The sequence below is a fragment of the Dipodomys spectabilis genome, unplaced genomic scaffold, assembly GCF_019054845.1.
Source record: "Dipodomys spectabilis isolate Male_0828 unplaced genomic scaffold, ASM1905484v1 ptg000002l, whole genome shotgun sequence".
Taxonomy (NCBI): domain Eukaryota; kingdom Metazoa; phylum Chordata; class Mammalia; order Rodentia; family Heteromyidae; genus Dipodomys; species Dipodomys spectabilis.
In genome coordinates this window covers 56,570,500-56,588,783 of record NW_024870679.1, presented here as the reverse complement: position 1 = coordinate 56,588,783, position 18,284 = coordinate 56,570,500, and the positions used below count along the sequence as shown (strand labels likewise).

Here is an 18,284-nt window from a genome sequence, read left to right as displayed (position 1 = left end):
GCTTTTCTGCTCAACTGCACCCTATCACTTTGAGCCATAGCTCTACTTTCTGTTTTCTGGTAGTTAATTGAAGTTAAGAGTCTCATAGACTTTCCTACCCAAGATGGCCTTGGACTGCAATCTTCCTATTTTATCCTCCTGAGGTGCCCTGTGCCCAGCTCAATCCTACTTCTGTTAATAAACACTCAAAACCTTCAACAGGGAGAATGCTCCAACTCAGCCTCCCTTTCTTTTTTATTTATTTATTTTTTTTTGTCGGTCGTGGGGCTTGAACTCTGGGCCTGGGCTTTGTCCCTTAGCTCTTCAGCTCAAGGCGAGCGCTCTACCACTTGAGCTACAGCGCCACTTCCGGTTTTCTGGTGGTTTTATTGGAGATAGGAGTCTCACGGTCTCTCCTGCCCGGGCTGGCTTTGAACCGCGATCCTCAGATCTCAGCCTCCTGAGTAGCTAGGATTACAGGCGTGAGCCACCAGCGCCCGGCTCAGCCTCCCTTTCTAAAAGCAGTAGACCACTAGGCAAAATCCATATGGGTTACCTGGCAACCAGAAATCTGGGTTTTACTTATGTTACAGTATTATATATACTTGTTTTTAGCTCTTACCTGCCAGTGACTAATAACTTAAAAAAACTGTTACAGGCTGAAAAACAGAATAACCTTACTTTATATTTTATACTAGTGACTCGGCATTTTAAGTTTGAAAAGTTGATTATGAATTAAAATTCATTAGCAACTGAAAAGTACAGCAAGATTACCCGTCTTTTTTTTTGGGGGGGGGGGCCCGGTTGTGGGGCCTGAACTCTGGGCCTGGGCGCTGTCCTTCAGCTCTTCAGCTCAAGGCTAGTGCTCTACCACTTGAGCCACAGCACCACTTCCGGCTTTTTTCTTTTTTGCTTATGTGGTGCTGAGGAATCGAACCCAGGGCCTCATGCATGCAAGGCAAGCGCTTTACCACTGAGCCACCTTCCCAGCCCCAGATTACCAGTCTTATCCATAAAACACACCCAACTTCTTAGGGATCATATTGTTTTGAAATATTCTAACATAGAGGTTCATATTTTCCTTGACATTAAGATTGTTCAAAATGTATTGATATGTGTGATTAATTTGTTCAGCCCTTTCCATGTGGACTGTTGCCGTTTCTTTGTGTGATAGTGACGATGGGATAAAGCTATTTTGCGTGTACATTTGTTCTATTAGGGTAAATTCCCCCAAATAGGGATTCGGGGTAGGTAAAGGATATATAGTTCTTAGGTTTCTGCTAAATAATGCCTAATTGCCTTTCAGAAAAAGTTACCAGTGTGTACTTCCAACAACTTATATGATAGTGTTTATTAAAGACCTCCCAATTCATTTTTCATTAAAATAACTTCATGTTTATTGAAGTTACAGAAAAGTATAAAACTCACCAAAATGTCATTGATCAGAAATAAGTTCTATTAATATCCTTGTGAATGTCATTCCAGATATCTTCTTTAAGCAGACACAAATGCTTTCACAGAAGTGGGATCATACACTATCTTAGCAAATTATTTTCACCCTACACAGCACCAGGTAAATAGAAAATTGAGGAAATGCTCAAATTAACATTTTTCTCCCCATAATACTCTTTAAGAATCCTCTTAAGATCAATTATGGAAAACACTGGAGCGTTTTGTTTTGTTTTGTTTTTCCTGTGCTGGTCCCTGAACATTTTTTGCACAACAGGTGCTCTACCACTTGAGCCACAGCTCCATTTCTGGTTTTTTGGTTAGAGAAAAGCCTCAGACTGGCTTCAAACTGCAATCCTCAGATCTTAGTCTTCTGAGTAGCTAGGATTACAGGTATGAGCCACTGGTGCTTGGCTGGTGGTGTAATTCTCTTTTCTAGTTTCATGGGGTTTTTTTTTTTTGTTTTTTTTTGTTTGTTTGTTTTGGGTCCAGTCGTGGGGCCTGTACTCTGGGCCTGGGTGCTGTCCCTCAGCTCTTCAGCTCAAGGCTAGCGCTCTACCACTTGAGCCATAGCACCACTTCCAGTTTTCTAGTGGTTTATTGAAGTCTCATGGACTTTCCTGATGGGGTGGCTTTGAACAGTGATCCTCAGATCTCAGCTCCTGCGTAGCTAGGATTACAGGCGTGAGCCACCAGTGCCCAGCAATATTTAATGCTTTTATACTACGTTGAGTTTAAAGAATTTGTCACTTGTAACTTTTTTTTTTTTGGTTGGTGGTGGGGCTTGAACTCTGGGCCTGGGCGCTGTCCCTCAGCTCTTCAGCTCAAGGCGAGCGCTCTACCACTTGAGCTAAGGCGCCACTTCCGGTTTTCTGGTGGTTTATTGGAGATAGGAGTCTCACAGTCTCTCCTACCTGGGCTGGCTTTGAACCGCAATCCTCAGATCTCAGCCTCCTGTGAGTAGCTAGGATTACAGGTGTGAGCCACTAGCGCCCAGCACTTGGACTGGGCAGCCATCTGTGACCATTTTTTTCTCATTAATATTTAAATTTAACATCAGCATTCTGAAGAATAATAGAAAAAAAAAGGTTAAAGGAATGAGCTTTACTTTGGGTGGTTATATTGGAACACTGTCATCAGATCTGTTATTTCTTGTCTTCAATTCTTAGTATTGAGATTATAATGGTAGAGCTTCTAAGGCATGGTACTGCCATTTATGAAAACTGATATTGTGTAATGTATACAACAATGTTATCTATATATGTTATATCTATAATCTATATTATAGATAATATAGTTACATATTACATAATATATTGAGTGTTTTAAATGAAAACATTTTTGACTATTAATATATTAGTATATATACTATCTATAATTAGTAGATACATATACTACACTATGTATTATATGTATTAGTTAAAACATATATTATTAAAACAAGGAGAAATAGAAACCTCTTTCAGAAAATAGGACTTAAAAGACAAGAAATAGATAATTAAGAAATTTTATATTTTGCATAAGGAATAATTTTCCTAAATCTGCTTCAGTACAAAGAATACATGGTATGTACAGAAAGGTAAAATGTGAAAACACTTCTTAGTATAGCAGTTGTAGCCAGTTTTAAAGCTCCCATTCCAAGGCCTATCAGATAAGTAAACATTACATATCCTTTTCAGTTTATCAAAATGATCTCTAGAAAGATGTTCAACAGAATAGGGACATTCTGATTCCTGCTGTGGCTTGGTTATGCTGCCTCAGTTTTGGTCTAAACAAGAATGCATTATAATTTATGCTTGGGAAGGTTTATTTCTGATATTCAAATCTTGGGACTTTTTACAGGTTTATTTTCACTTCAGTAATGATCAGTATACTGATCATGCTTAGTTGGTCCATGGATCATTTAGCCAAAAGGTATTTCTTTATACCTAGAGTACTTTAGTAAAGAAATAACTTCTGGGAGTTTCTAACAGACTTACATAGAGATGCTTATATTTAATTTTTAAAATCATATGTATATATATATGTATTTGTACTGTAGAACAGTTCTTGTAGATAATTTTTATTTCAGAAAAACATGAAAGTTCAAATAGGTTTTAAAAAGTTACTTAAATATTTCTATAAAAGTCCATCAGTTCAGTAGTGAGCAACAAACATGTTTTTCTATGACCAGATAAGACTTCTCAAGAAGCTAGATCAAACAAAGCAGGTAGTCATCCAAATTCCTCCTAGGATCAGTTGCAGGTAATCATTCAACCATTTTTCCCCCATTTTTAAAGAAAGAAATGTATTTACATTAAAGGTCACTTTCTAAGAAAGAACCTAGTAATTCTCTTTGAGTATCAGTGTCCATAGGGCTTTTTAAGTCTTTTGGCTTCTTTTACTTACTCCTAATTCTTAGACCTTTGTGAATGGGTGATTCCAGTATTAAATAATTGACTTGTTCTTAACAATAATGTTGTTGCTTATGGTGCTATTTACTCTCTCTCCACACACCCCCCCCACGTGTACACACACACACACACACACACACACACACACACACACACACACACACACACACACACACACACACACACACACACACCCTACATTCTTGAGCTATTTTGTATAAGTATTATTTATTTAAACATAGTCTGGCTTAGGTTACTAAGCTGAATTAATGCGGACATTTACCCAACTACACCAAACGTCGTAAATGTCTCAAACTAAACTTGTTAGGAAGAATGTATCATTTTCATTACCACTATAAACCCTCATTCTCTGTCCCTCTAAATTTAAAAAAAAAAGAAAAAGAAAAGAAAAGTTTCTCTTCCTGGTATATGTTTATGACTTTATGACACTACTGTTAAGCAACTCAGGTCAAAACTAGGCTTTGATGTTAATACTTGTTGAATAAAGACTGAGCATTAAAGCTGGAATTCAAGGCTTATGGGACTGAACAAATGGCAGTATATAAAAATGTATTGTATAAAGGGTATTGTGTAGCAGTGCTTACCTAGCAAACACAAAGACCTGATTCAATCCCCAACAAAATAAGTAAAATAGTAAAGGCTACTAAGTGCTATTTGTTCAACTACTTGATGAAATTGGGATTAAGTCTGGAAGAAGCCTATGTTTATTTGAATATTGTATTATTCAAAAACTTTGGCTAACCAGTGTTTTAATTAAGAATATGTTGGACAGTTTTGTTTTAACTACTGGAGTTTCTTGGACTATTGCTTTGCTAGGCAGATACTGTACCACTTGAGCTATATGCCCAGCCCATTTTGTTTTTTTGAAAAATAGCAGTAGCACAAACCCCAGGATTTTCAAAGCAGTTCTTATTTTACAGTAAACCAAAAACCAAAGTACAGAAAAATGGCAAATAAGTTTAATAGCAAAAAGGGAAAGGGTCATTGGTTGGCCATATCCTTTCTTCTCATTCATCATCTCCAATCCCCAAATCCTTTCTACCCTCTTAAGTGTGAATATAGTCCTAGTTGGTTTGGTCAAAAACTGACCTTAGAAAACATCCTTCAAAGATGTTTACTATTGAAAAAGATAATAAAACTCAGCACCTCTTTCATTTAAGAAAATCACAAAACCAAAAACTTGGTTAAGAGAAAATTAAAATTCTTGTCGTTGCCTGGAGCGTAGATCTTAATCTTTCCATTTAAACAGATTAACTTCATATCCACAGTTGCCCATTTGGACTAAAACCAAACTGAGTCCATTACTCATTTCCTCTTCGGCTCTTCTTATGGCTTTTCTTAGACCTGAAATGGAATACATAGAAATCTTAAAGAAAATATAAGGAAGAATTACTATGACACCTAATACATTTGATGTGTAATTTTTTTATTTTTAATGATTCAGAGCAATACTCTGAGCCCAGGTATTACTATTCAAAATATACTACTAAGGAAATTACTTTAAAGGTTAAGAGTGCATCTAATACTGTATGATCCTAGATGTTTCTAATGCAAGTGACTTCTCCAAGGTCACACAACTATTGCATTTTAAAAGTTGGCTCTTAAAACCCAGATCCCCCTAGATCACATCTCATCCATTCTCCAAAGCTATAATCCTACCCCACCCCCCCAAAAAAATTTCAAAACAGAAACAATCCTATCAATGCCCAGGACAAAAAGCCTATTTTTGTCTTAAAGGATTTTCAATATCCCTATCAAAACAAGAAAGTTCAGGTCCAAGTTAGTTGTAAATAGGACTTTAATTTCTGAGAAAAGGTTTAAATTTATTTTTGCCGTGGTACTGAAGCTTGAACTCAGGGCTTTACATTCTCGTTTGGCTTTTTCACTCAAGAATGGTGCTCTACCAAATTAACTCACGTCTCTACTTGGGGCCTTTTGCTGGTTAGAAGAAGAAAAGAGTCTCACAGACTTTCCTGGCTGGGTTAGCTTTGAATCATAATCCTCATATTTCAGCTTCTTGAGTAGCTACAGTTACAGGTATGAGCCACCAGTGCCTGCTTTCAATTCTTAAAAGAGAGATCAAATCATACCTTTCAGGAGACTTTGAGTGGCTTCTATGTCTGTGGCTACGGTGATGACCTGGGGAAGAAAAAGTTATTTGATGAGTCAGAGCTATCTGAAATTTTCTCCTTCCCTACCAATCCTCCCTTTGGCTTTGTATTTTTTTGGCCTATGCTGTTGTTCCATCTCTGGTCGAGGTCACCTCACTATTTGGAATTTACTAATGAAACCCCATACACTCAGAACTTTATGACTAATTTCATAAACCCAGCACTGTTTTTTTCCCAAAGTTAAGCCGTATTCCTATAATATCAAATGAAAAAGTGAAACCCATCATATTCTCAGAGTGCTCTCTCTTTTTTTTTTTTTTTGCCAGTCGTGGGGCTTGAACTCTGGGCCTGGGAGAGCTATCCCTGAGCTCCTTTTGCTTAAGGCTAGCACTCTACCACTTGAACCACAGGACTACTTCTAGTTTTTAGGCAGTTAATTGGAGATCAGAGTCCCCTAGACTTTCCTGCCCAGGCTGGCTCAAAACACTCAGATCTCAGCTCCTTAGAAGATAGGATTAAAGGCATGAGCCACTGGTGCACAGCTCTACAGAACTCACGTCAGATGTGAACACTAATTTTCAAATTTTGTGTCCATCTCCTTTTTCTGTACTTCATTTCCTGTACTGAAGGAGGCTAACTCTTCCCCCTTATATTTCTTTGTTAAAACAAGCAGCAGCAAAAGGCCTAAATGCTATACCTGGAGATTTGGAACGGGATCTGTGCCTTCGATCTCGGGACCTGCTTCGGTGACGTCTTGGACTCTTGCTCCTATGCCTTTCTCGGCGGGGGGAGGGGCTGTGGAAAAGACTGATCATTCACCAGATCTATTTGGCAGTATATCATAATATTATATCCTCTCCCAGTAATGAATGATGGCCTACCTTCTTCTTTTGGGTGATCGACTCCGCCTACAGAGAAAGGAAAGACAGAGGAGAGCCTAGCTTAGTGCACTGGATGTTGTATGTTGTAAAAATGGTTCCAATTTTTTCTGGGGTGAGGATTTATCCCATTGGTCCTGATTGTTCCTCTTAACTTTTCTCTTATCCATGTCCTCTAACTGTAACTTTTTAGCACACTTACTCACTTTGGATTGACCATGTGGCCTGCAAAAGTGATACAAACAGATATTGGAAAAACACTTGCATGAAACAGCTAGCTCCTACTTCACTGTGTACCGAAGCCAAGCTTCTATCAATAACTACACATTTAGGAAGAACAACAAAAATAGTTTTTATGGTTGTTTTCTAAAGACTGGCATTTTTCCTTCCCTGAAATCAAACTCATAAGCTCTAATGGTTAGTTTCCCTGAAGGGGGCCAACTTGAACCTGACCTTCTAGGTGACCGACTCCTACTCCTCCTGTAGCGCAATGTAGGAGATCGCCGGGGCTTGTCCAGGTCTCGGTAACTTCTCCGGCGGTGATCAGGTGATGGTACTCTTTCCAGCTGGAAATAAGACAGATGGGTAAGCTAAAAACAGCAACTCAGTAACACACTTTACAGTCTTCTCTCTATCCTGTCCCAAGTGATTTTACAACATAGTGATTTGATTATATAGTGGAATAACCTTGACAAAACAAAACAAAAAACTACCAAGGTGGGGGAGGAGGATGGGAAGGGGAAACAAAGGAGGAGGTAACAATACTTGACAAGAAATGAACTCATTATCTTGTCCAAGTAATTGTAATCCCTCTGTACGGTATTTTCACAATAAAAAAAAAAACAAAAAACTACCAACAAATAAACGTTCCAATAATCTTTTATCATCCTAGTGTTGGTACTGTCATTCTGAGACATTCTGTAAGTACAGTAAGAAATTAAGTTATAGGGCTAGGAAGGTGGCTCAGTGGTAGAGCGCTTGCCTTGCATGCCTGAGGCCCTGGGTTCAATTCCTCAGCACCACATAAGCAAAAAGAAAAAAGCCGGAGGTGGTGCTGTGGCTCAAGTGGTAGAGTACTAGCCTTGAGCTGAAGAGCTGAGGGCCAGCGCCCAGGCCCAGAGTTCAGGCCCCACAACTGGACCAAAAAAAAAAAAAAAAAGAAATTAGTTATAAGCTGGGTGCTGGTGGCTCATGCCTGTAATCCTAGCTACTCAGGAGGCCGAGATCTGAAGACTGAGGGTCAAAGCCAGCCCGGACAGGAAAGTCCTTGAGGCTCTTATCTCCAATTAACCACCAGAGAACAGGAAGTGGCACTGTGGCTCAAGTGGTAGAGCACTTGCCTTGAGCTGAAGAGCTCAAGAACAGTGCCCAGGCCCAGAGTTCAAGACCATGACCAAAAAAAAAAAAAAAAAAAAAAAATCGTTATAATGCATATTTTAAGGTGAATTTCCAATGTTAAAAGCAAAAGCACATCAATAAGGCTAATCACAAAGTGACTGAATATGGTCCCTTGCATTGTTTTGGAAGAGGGTAGATTTAAGATGTTTTGTCTTTTGAGTATTTACCTAAAATCTCAAGAGTAATTGGTGCCAGGTGTTGTTGTAATCCTAATTACTAAGGAGACTGAGATCTGAGGATCACAATTTGAAGCCAGCCTAGGCAGAAAAGTGAGATTCTTTTTTTTTTTGGTTGTTGTGGGGCTTGAACTCTGGGCCTGGGCACTATCGTTCTGCTCTTTAGCTCAAGGCGAGTGCTCTATCACTTCAGAAACAGTGCCACTTCTGGTTTTTCTGAGTGGTTTACTGGAGATAAGAGTCTCAAGGACTTTCCCGCCCAGACTGACTTTGAACCATGATCCTCAGATATCAGCCTCGGAGTAGCTAGGATTACAGGCGTGAGCCACTGGTGCCTGGCTATGAGATTCTTATTTCCAATTAACCACCAGAAAATGAAGTGGTGATGTGGTTCAAAGTGGTAGAGCACTAGCCTTGAGTGGAAAAGCTCAGGGACGATACTTAGCACCTGAGTTCAAGCCTCACAACTGACCAAATTTTTTTTTTTTAAAGAGTAATTGGTAATGAGTATAAGTGTAAATTCTTAAAAAAGACGAACAGAGGGGAAAAAACAATAGTTAGGGATGTAAGAATAGAAGGAGCATGATAAATAGGTATGAAAAAGAACCATGTTACAATTACGTAAATCTCAGTGTCCTAGCTCAGCAGTAGGAAACTGCTTGTCAGGGTGGGTGAAAATATATATGAAAATGAACACATTCCTTTAAAAAATAGTGAATGGGAGAGGCTGTGTTGAGTTAATCCCAGAACCCAAAGAAAAAACAAGAACATTAAGATCATACCTCTCGACTTATGAATTAAGGATTATTGGACTCTAAAGCTCATACTTAAAAAACTTTTTTTTTGGGGTCCGGTTGTGGGGCCGGAACTTTGGGCTTGGGCGCTGTCCCTCAGCTCTTCAGCTCAAGGCTAGCGCTCTACCACTTGATCCACAGCGCCACTTCTGGCTTTTTTCTTTTTGCTTATGTGGTGCTGAGGAATCGAACCCAGGACCTCATGCATGCAAGGCAAGCATTCTACCACTGAGCCACCTTCCCAGCCCCCTTAAAAAACTTTTTAAAAGTATTTTTGTTGTTCAAGTTGAAAAACAAACCTGGAAGCAGAAACAAAAGATAACCATTCCCAACCTCCTCCACCTTTATACTCTCAGGTGCCTCACCTTCTCATCTTCTTCTTCTTCCTCTTCACTGGACTCCACATCATCCATGTCTTCTTCTAGAGCACTAACTCGAGGTTCTAGTTGCTCAGCTTCCTCTAGCACATAGCGTTTCTAAAGAGAACATAATGAATTTAGGGTTCCTTTCTATCTCTTTTACATCCTGAAGCCCCAATACTAGACTTCTGGGACTGACAGAAAAGCCAAGTTCAAGATAAGAGTCCAATTTGAGCTAGGCACTGGTGGCTCACATCTGCAATCCTAGCTACTCAGAAGGCTGAGATCTAAGAACTATGGTTTGGCCAGGCACCGGTGGCTCACGCCTGTAATCCTAGCTACTCAGGAGGCTGAGATCTGAGGATTGCGGTTCAAAGCCAGCCCTAGCAGGAAAGGCCGTGAAACTCTTTATCTCAATAAACCACCAAAAAACCAGAAGTGGTGCTATAGCTCAAGTGGTAGAGCACTCGCCTTGAGGTGAAGAGCTGAGGGGCAGCGCAAAGGCCCAGAGTTCCTCACAGTGGGCAAAAAAAAAAAAAAAAAAAAAATTGTGGTTTGAAGGCAGTCTAGGCATACACCAAAAAAAGTCTTAGTCTGCCCAAGCTGTCTTCAAATTGCTATTCTCAGATCTCAGCCTCCTGAGTAGCTAGGATTATAGGCATGAGCCACCAGCACCCAATTCCACTTATGAAGATTTTTTTCATTCACCATAATTACTCTGTAGTTCATCTGTTACTATATTTAATTTTTATTTCTGAGTAGTATACCATTGTCAGTATATGTCACAGTATTTTCATCTATTCACACTTACAGATGAACATATGGTTTCCGGTTTCCGGGCAATAAAAAGTAAACTGTTAGGGCTGAGAATGTGGCTTAGTGGTAAAGTGCTTATCTAGCATGCATGAAGCCCTGGGTTCAATTGCTCAGTACCACATAAACAGAAAAAGTGAAGTGGCACCGTGGCTCAAGTGGTAGAGCTCTAGCCTTGAGCATGCATAGGTTCAGGGACAGTGCCCAGGCCCGGAGCTCAAGCCCCACAACCAACAAAAAACAAATAACTTTTAGAATGTCATGTTGATGCTCAAAATGTTTTAGGTTTTGGAATATTTCAAATTAAGGAAGTTTAACCAGTGAATTCTATGTAAATCAAATACAATCTTGTGATTATTTTCCCATTTTTTTTATTGTCAAAAGTTTATCAATCACAAGGAACTTGTTAGAAATTCTTCAGTCTTTGCATTCATATTTAAGTCTATGATTCCCTTTAAGTACTTTTTACTTGAAATAGTGTGAACAGAGAGCAGAGGTTCACTTGTATGCATATGGACACTAAATTGTTCCTGCACCAGTGTAGGAGAGACTGTCACTTCTCAATAGTATTGCCCTCACATATCTTTAGAAAACCAATGTCTGTGTATGCAAACGTTTATTTTAGGCTCCTTAATTTTATTCCACTGATGCTTTTTTTGCTTTTTGTGCCAGTCCTAGGGCTTGACCTGAACTTTTCTGCTCCAGGTTAGCACAGTACCACTTCACACAGCTTTAGTTTTGGCTTTTGGGTGGTTAACAGGAGAAAAGAACCACTTTACTGCTCAGGCTGGGTTCGAACTGTGATCCTCAGATCTTAGCTTCCTGAGTAGGTAAGATTAAAGGCATAAGCCACCAGTGCCCAGCAAGATAGCTGATTTTTGCATACTGATCTCAGATCTGTATAAACAGATAAATTGTTACCCAAACTGTGATGTTTGCACACAATGAAGAACTGTCCAGCAATAAAATGTAGTCATAAATAAGCCAAGTAAAAAAAGACCAAAAAAAAAATGCTTAATTTCAGAATGCAACCTAATCTTACCTGTTTTATAGCCTTACCTTTTTTTTTTTTTGGGGGGGGGGGGGGGGTCTGGTCGTGGGGCCTGAACTCTGGGCCTGGGCGCTGTCCCTCAGCTCTTCAGCTCAAGGCTAGCGCTCTACCACTTGAGCCACAGCGCCACTTCCGGCTTTTTTCTTTTTGCTTAGGTGGTGTTGAGGAATAAAACCCAGGGCCTCAGGCATGCAAGGCAAGCGCTTTACCACTGAGCCACCTTCCCAGCCCCTAGCCTTACTCTTTATAGGCATAACAATTTGGAAAAAAATCTCACAAAGTTTAGAAACCTCTACTCTAGCTATGGTAGCCTTGCTATAACATATCAGAAAAGAAAAATTTCCTATTTTAACTATTCATCCTTAAAACTCTATCCTCAGGTATTTTATCTGCTTTCCTCTCTTCCTCTATCACTTTTATTTTTTATTTTTTTTTGGGGGGGGGAGTAGTTGAATATGACCAGTGCCTCATACTCATGAGGCAGGCACTATACCATTTGAACCACACAGCCAGACCCGTTTTATGTTGGGTATTTCAAGACAGCATCTCACTTTATGCTCAAACCAGCCTAGAGTGTAATCCTCCTATTTGTGCTTCCCTTTGTCACTAGGGTAGCAGGCACATATCAACATTCTAGCCATTGATTGAGATGGGAGTTTTACAAACTTTATGCTTTATGCCCTGCCCAGTCTTGAACCATAATCTACTGACCTCTACGTTCCAAGTAGTTAGTATTGCAGGTTTGAGGCACTGGGCTGGACTTCTCTATCATTTTCATAGATAAAAAGTACTTATTAAGACAATTTGTAAGAGTCATAGCTTTAATGTTATATATATCTGGGTTTGTCTCTCTTATTTCCATCATTTTCATAGATAAAAAGTACTTATTAAGACAATTTGTAAGAGTCATAGCTTTAATGTTATATATATCTGGGTTTGTCTCTCTTATTTCCATCATGGAGAGAAAGGGTGACCCCCAACAATAAACCTTGTATCTTACCTGGAGCCGGGGAAGAATAATATCGCAGACTCTCTCACTGTGCAGTAATTCATCAATGAACTCATCTACATGCATCAGTTCAAATTCTGAAAAAAAAAATCAGTAACTCAAGCAACCTGAAAATAACGTATTAGGTAACAAAAAAGAAAAACAATTGGAAGACTTTATATGAGGCCATCTACAGTCTGGGCTTAGAAGCAAAGACTTAGGGATGAATGAAGCTGTCATAAGGTACAACAGTCCAGATTATGTATGGGTAATCTTGTAACTCAAGGTAATTTTAACAGATCCTATAATTGTCACATAACTTATCACATGAACTCACAATGTTTCTGAATATAGAACACTTACCTTTTTTGACACATTGTCAGCTTTAAAAAACTTCCATAGTATTTATCATCTTAGTTTAGTGGGTTTTCAACTTCAACCAATTTTGTACCCTTCTTACAGAAAGTGCTATCTGTAACTGATGGAGAGTGGCCAGGGATGCTGCTAAATATTCTACAATGACAAGACAACCCACATAGCAAAAAGCTATCAGGACCACAATATCAACATATTGAGAAATCCTATTTTGTTTTTATATGACAATCCTAAGTAACTCCAAATGACAATGTTCGTATCCATCTTGTTCACCATGGTATTTCCATTATACAAGTCCTAGCCTACCAATGGCACTTAATATGTATTTATTCAATAAATTAAGATTCCAAATTTCAAAAAACTCTGAAATCTGAAACATTATAGTCCCAAGGAATACTCAAGCTATATCAAATTTTTAATCTTCTATTAAAGGTACATGTAGAGGGGAAAGGCAACTATCACTTTCTTGTTACAACATGGAGAAAAAGTTTTGATTACATAATCCCAAATTCATCCTTAGCATAAAAGTGTCTCTTTATGAATTAAAAAAATGTATCATTAGATTTTAAGTGACATTCTTACATTTAGTCTATACTCTGCAGTACGGAATACAGTTCTAGACAAGAGGCCAGTAGAAAAAAAATGTGACAAGCTAGGTGCTGGTGGCTCAAACCTTTAATCCTGGCTACATAGGAGGCTGAGATCTGAGGATTGCAGTTTGAAGTCAGCTGGACAGGGAAGTCTATGATACTCTTATCTCCAATAAACTATTCAGAAAAAGCTGGAAGTGGCATTGTGGTTCAAGTGATAGAGCACTAGCCTGAGCAAAAGAATCTTGGAGACAGTGCACAGACCAAGAGTTCCTGGACTGGCAAAAAAAGAAAAAAAGAAATAACTGATGATGTAATATTTGGATGGGTTATAGTAGTACTCTGGATCTACAGTTTGTGGGATGGAACATGTGTAGAAGATGCACATGATACCAGGCAATGATTAAGATAAAATACAGTTGGAAAGTGTAGCAACCAGGGGCTAATTGGATATAGTCAACCAGAAACTAACACTGGAGCTAATATTCTCTGAGAGAGAGGTAAGAAACTACATTAACGCAGATGAAGAGCAACATGCCTTTTATGTTATAATCTGAGAGTTGAGACACTGATGCCAAGAAAAATTCACTTAGGAAGAATAGTCCAGAGATCTGGCATCATACTCACCTCCATTTCGATTCTGGCTCTTGATTTTCCGATAGTCATTGTACAAAGGCTCCAAATACTTGTAGCAATCAATTGCGGTGCCTGTCAGCCTCATGTAAAGTGCCCCCAACATGCGGACATACCTGACAGAGAAATGACAGTAAAATGATAGACCTTCCTAAGAAATTTCTATGTTTTACAATTTGTTTTTCTTATTATAGCAACTGAATAATGTATTGTTCCTTCTTGATAGACAAAAACGCTGCAATTTGAATAAAAGAATAAAAGATAGCTAAGATATGGAATCCTGAATTGAAGTTCCTATTCTATCAAATATTAGCTGTGGAAATTTGGTACATGGTACTCAACTTTCAAATATATCACCTGTAAAGTTTAATTCAGAAGATTATATTAAGAAATAAATGAGATGCTGGCTGTGTCTGTGCGCACGCACACACGCGCACTCACACGTGAAGACACACATGCCTATCCCTGGGCTCAAACTTAGGGCCTGGGCGCTGTCCCTGAGCTTCTATGCTCAAGGATAGTGCTCTACCAATTGAACCACAGCACCATTTCTGTTTTTTTTTTTTTTTTTTTTTATTCTTGTATCTTAATTAGAAATTTACTACAGGATGGCTTCAAACCATAATCCTTGGATCTCAGCCTCCCTTGTAGTTAGGATTACTACCAAGTGTGAACTACCAGCACTAGCAAGATACTGATTATAACAGAAGGTATAACACATATTTAATAACTATACCAGAACAAGTACAGATAGCCACTCCTGTGGGTTCTGAAAATTCTGATTCTATAATTTACAGTGATAATGAGCAAGTTACTTATCAATCTTTATAAAATGATGCTACCTAATTACTGGCTTAGTGTATGAAATAGCAAATGTAAGGAAAAATAAAATACTATGCATAGTATGTAGTGCCTATTAAGTACCTATCAAAGCTATTTCCCATCAGCTTTTTCTAAGATTCCTTCTTTTTCTCTTATCTCCTATATCTAGCTACTTACTCAAATCTTCATTTGGACACTTCTTCACAAAGAAACTTTGCGTTTCTTTGTGTGAGGAACAAAGTAATATAGCAAAGAATATAGGATCTAAAGGAAAGTTTGATCCTCTAGTTTTGGTGGCAGTCCTAGAGATTAAACTCAACTTCAGGGCTGGTAGGCAAATGTAAAATAGGAACTGAGCTGGGCACGGTGGCTCAGGCCTATAATCCTAGCTACTGAGGAGGCTGAGATCTACTAAGAACCACAGTTTGAAGCCAGCCCTGGGCAAGAAAGTAGTGAGACTCTTATCTCCCAGAAAACCGGAAGTGGCACTGTGACTCAAGGGGTGGAGTGCTTGCCTTGAGTTGAATTGCTCAGGGACAGTACTCAGGCCAGAGTTCAAACCTCATAACTGACCAAAAAAAAAAAAAAAAGGATTTAAGTGCTAGTGTAAAAATGAAAGCCAAATGCTGCTGGCTCATACCTGTAATCCTAACTACTCTGGAGGAGATCTGAGGATCGTGGTTCAAAGCCAGCCCAGGCAGAAAAGTCCCTGAGACTCTTATGTCCAATAAACCATTCAGAAAACCAGAAGTAGTGCTGTGTCTCAAGTGGTAGAGTGCTCACCTTGAGCTGAAGAGCTCAGGGACAGTTGCCCAGGCCCAGAGTTCAAGCCCCATGACCAAAAAAAAAAAGAAAGAAATGAATTACTATATGTAAAGTCCTTACAACACAGTATGGCACAAGATCAGCATGTGTGTACGCACGCATGTGCGCACACATACATTTTATATGTTTGTATGTGTATATGTATATTTGTATGTGCCAGTAATGGGACTTGAAATTGGGGTCTTATGCTCTCAGCTTTTCACTCTCAGCTGATACTCTACCACCACTTGAGTCACACCCTCAGTTCCAAGACCAGCTATTATATCTGTTCTCACATCTGTCTTCTGAGTTTCTTGATGAAGGACGATAGTTTTTTATGTTTGCCATGTAATGAATGGGCACTGTTTTGATGTGCATGCACTCCCTTCTTTAACTTATATATCTTTAACTGAGTAGGAATTACTCTCCCTGTCCTGTTTTACAGGTAAAATAACACAAAACTAAGGAACTTTTTTTTTTTTGGTGGTCTTGGGGCTTGAACTCTGGGCCTGAGAGCTGTCCCTGAGCTCTTCAGCTCAAGGCGAGCACTCTACCACTTGAGCTACAGTGCCACTTCTGGTTTTCTGGTGGTTTATTGGAGATAAGAGCTTCACAGATTTTCCTGCTGGGCTGGCTTTGAACCGAGATCCTCAAATCTTAGTCTCCTGAGTAGCTAGGATTACAGGGGTGAGACACCAGTGTCCAGCCACTAAGGAACTTCTTAAGGTCACAGGTCATGAGTAATAAAATTCTAGACATGAATATAAATTTAACATGTTAACTACCACCTTATACTGTTTTCTTCACCGCTCAGTATCCATTGTCTACCAACATATTAGGCACTCCTTCTGCTTAACTGTATATACAATAAGCCTGCCTCATTTGTGGAGTAACTATACAAGTCTTTGCCAACTGCAGTTAAAACAACAAACCAACAACATCCTAAGAAATTTCAAAAACAAAAATACTTTGTGGAGGGAAAAAGTTAATAAGGTGGAGAGAAGAAATTCAAAGGGGAATACAATCAGAACAAGTAAGTAATTCAAGGACTGAACAGCAAAAACCTACATGGGGGAGCTCTGTGGAAATGAGATACATTGAGTGCACCCCTCTTTTTTTGGTCAGTCCTAGGGCTTGAACTCTGGGCCTGGGTGCTGCCCCTCAGCTCTTCAGCTCAAGGCTAGTGCTCCACCACTTGAGCCACAGTGCCACTTCCTGTTTTCTGGTGGTTAATTGGAAATAAGACTTTACTGACTGGGCTGGCTTTGAACTGTGATCCTCAGATCTCCTGAATAGCTAGGATTATAGGTGTAAGCCACTAGCGCCCAGCTGAATGCACCCCTCTGAAAGCCCAATTCTGAACCACAAAAACTTAAACTTTATAACAATTAACATTTCACTCACTTGAAATCTTCATTTTTAATAAATTCAACAATGATATCCTTCTCAGGTTGAATCTGAAGCATCTTCAAGGTTAAACACAGAAAGGGAGTTGGTTTTATGTTTCCACCATAGACACCACCAACAAACCTCAACTCCATGGCTTTATCCACAACAAGTTCAGCTAAAGAAATAAAAACAGTATGTCATGTCAGACATAATTTTCTTGGTTGGAAGTGGGGAAATCTGAAGATATGGAGATCCTAAGTAGTCAATAGGAGTTCAATATTAGAAGAAGTGCACGTCCATGCAATAATGATAATAGCTAATATAGACTGAAAGATTACTACATGCTGGTAAGTATTTAATATTACTTATTCCTTACAACAAATCGCTGCAAATTCCATGTAAGAAAAAAAAAAAGACTACGAAAAGTTAAGTGATTTACTTGCGCAAGGTCCACAGCCTGAGTATCATACATTTAATACTAGAATCTGAACACAAGATGGGAAGACTTCCTAAAAGGCTTCTCTCAAGCACCGGAACGTGGGAATATTGGAACTGCCAGATTATGGACAGTATGAATTTGGTTATGAGCCAGCTAATTTTCTGTTGCTCGAGTTGGTTGTCTCTTACAGGATTTCTTAACACTGGAACCCAAGCAGGCAACCAATATATATGAAACGACTCAAAGAACCTAAATGAGACGTTCTATCAGACTCATGAATCCCCAATGCTCCACACCAGTCTAGGCACACAGTAGGCGCTCAGTTTTTCTGAATGACTGACATGCTCCGTTCCAGTAAGAAGGAGCCCTAGGTGTTGGTCCTATGCGTACCGAGTGCGGGGAGAAAAGGGCCACACGGCAGCCGAGGTGAGGCCCGCGCCATCTTCCTCACCTGTAAGCCCAAAGCACTCTTCTTTCCAATACTTGGACTCGTAGATTCGCGTCCGAATGATCTTCTCTACCAGATATTGAGGGTTGGTACCATGGATGCTATGTGCATCCTTCACCGTACGGTTCGCCATTTTAGAACGCTTTCAGACCTACTTCCGTCGACTCCTTTACTGCGTCACACACAAGTTAAAGAAAAAAAAAATATATATATATATATGTCTCCTGAGGGAGAAAGGGAAAAAATCTACCCTGCTTAGGCGGCCATCTTGGAACCGGAAGCTGCTGCTTGGAACTTCCGTGAGTTGCGCGCCGAGCGAATCAATGCTGGTCGAGGCACGTTGCCGGAAGTAGGTGAAGCGCCCTTGGGTAGGC

General features: G+C 39.5%; 1 protein-coding gene across 1 annotated transcript; it reads right to left on the bottom strand.

Annotated features, from left to right (window-relative positions):
• Nucleotides 1-4,779: 4,779 nt before the first annotated feature.
• Nucleotides 4,780-18,187, bottom strand: Prpf38a (pre-mRNA processing factor 38A). Its single transcript, XM_042684354.1, has 10 exons — nt 17,914-18,187; nt 17,039-17,198; nt 14,003-14,124; nt 12,423-12,508; nt 9,565-9,675; nt 7,285-7,397; nt 6,835-6,861; nt 6,651-6,748; nt 5,933-5,981; nt 4,780-5,186 (listed from the first exon to the last, which is right to left on the bottom strand). The coding sequence occupies exons 1-10, from the start codon at nt 18,041-18,043 to the stop codon at nt 5,144-5,146; spliced, it is 939 nt and encodes a 312-aa protein (XP_042540288.1). The 5' UTR covers nt 18,044-18,187; the 3' UTR covers nt 4,780-5,143.
• Between the last annotated feature and the right edge of the window lie 97 nt (nt 18,188-18,284).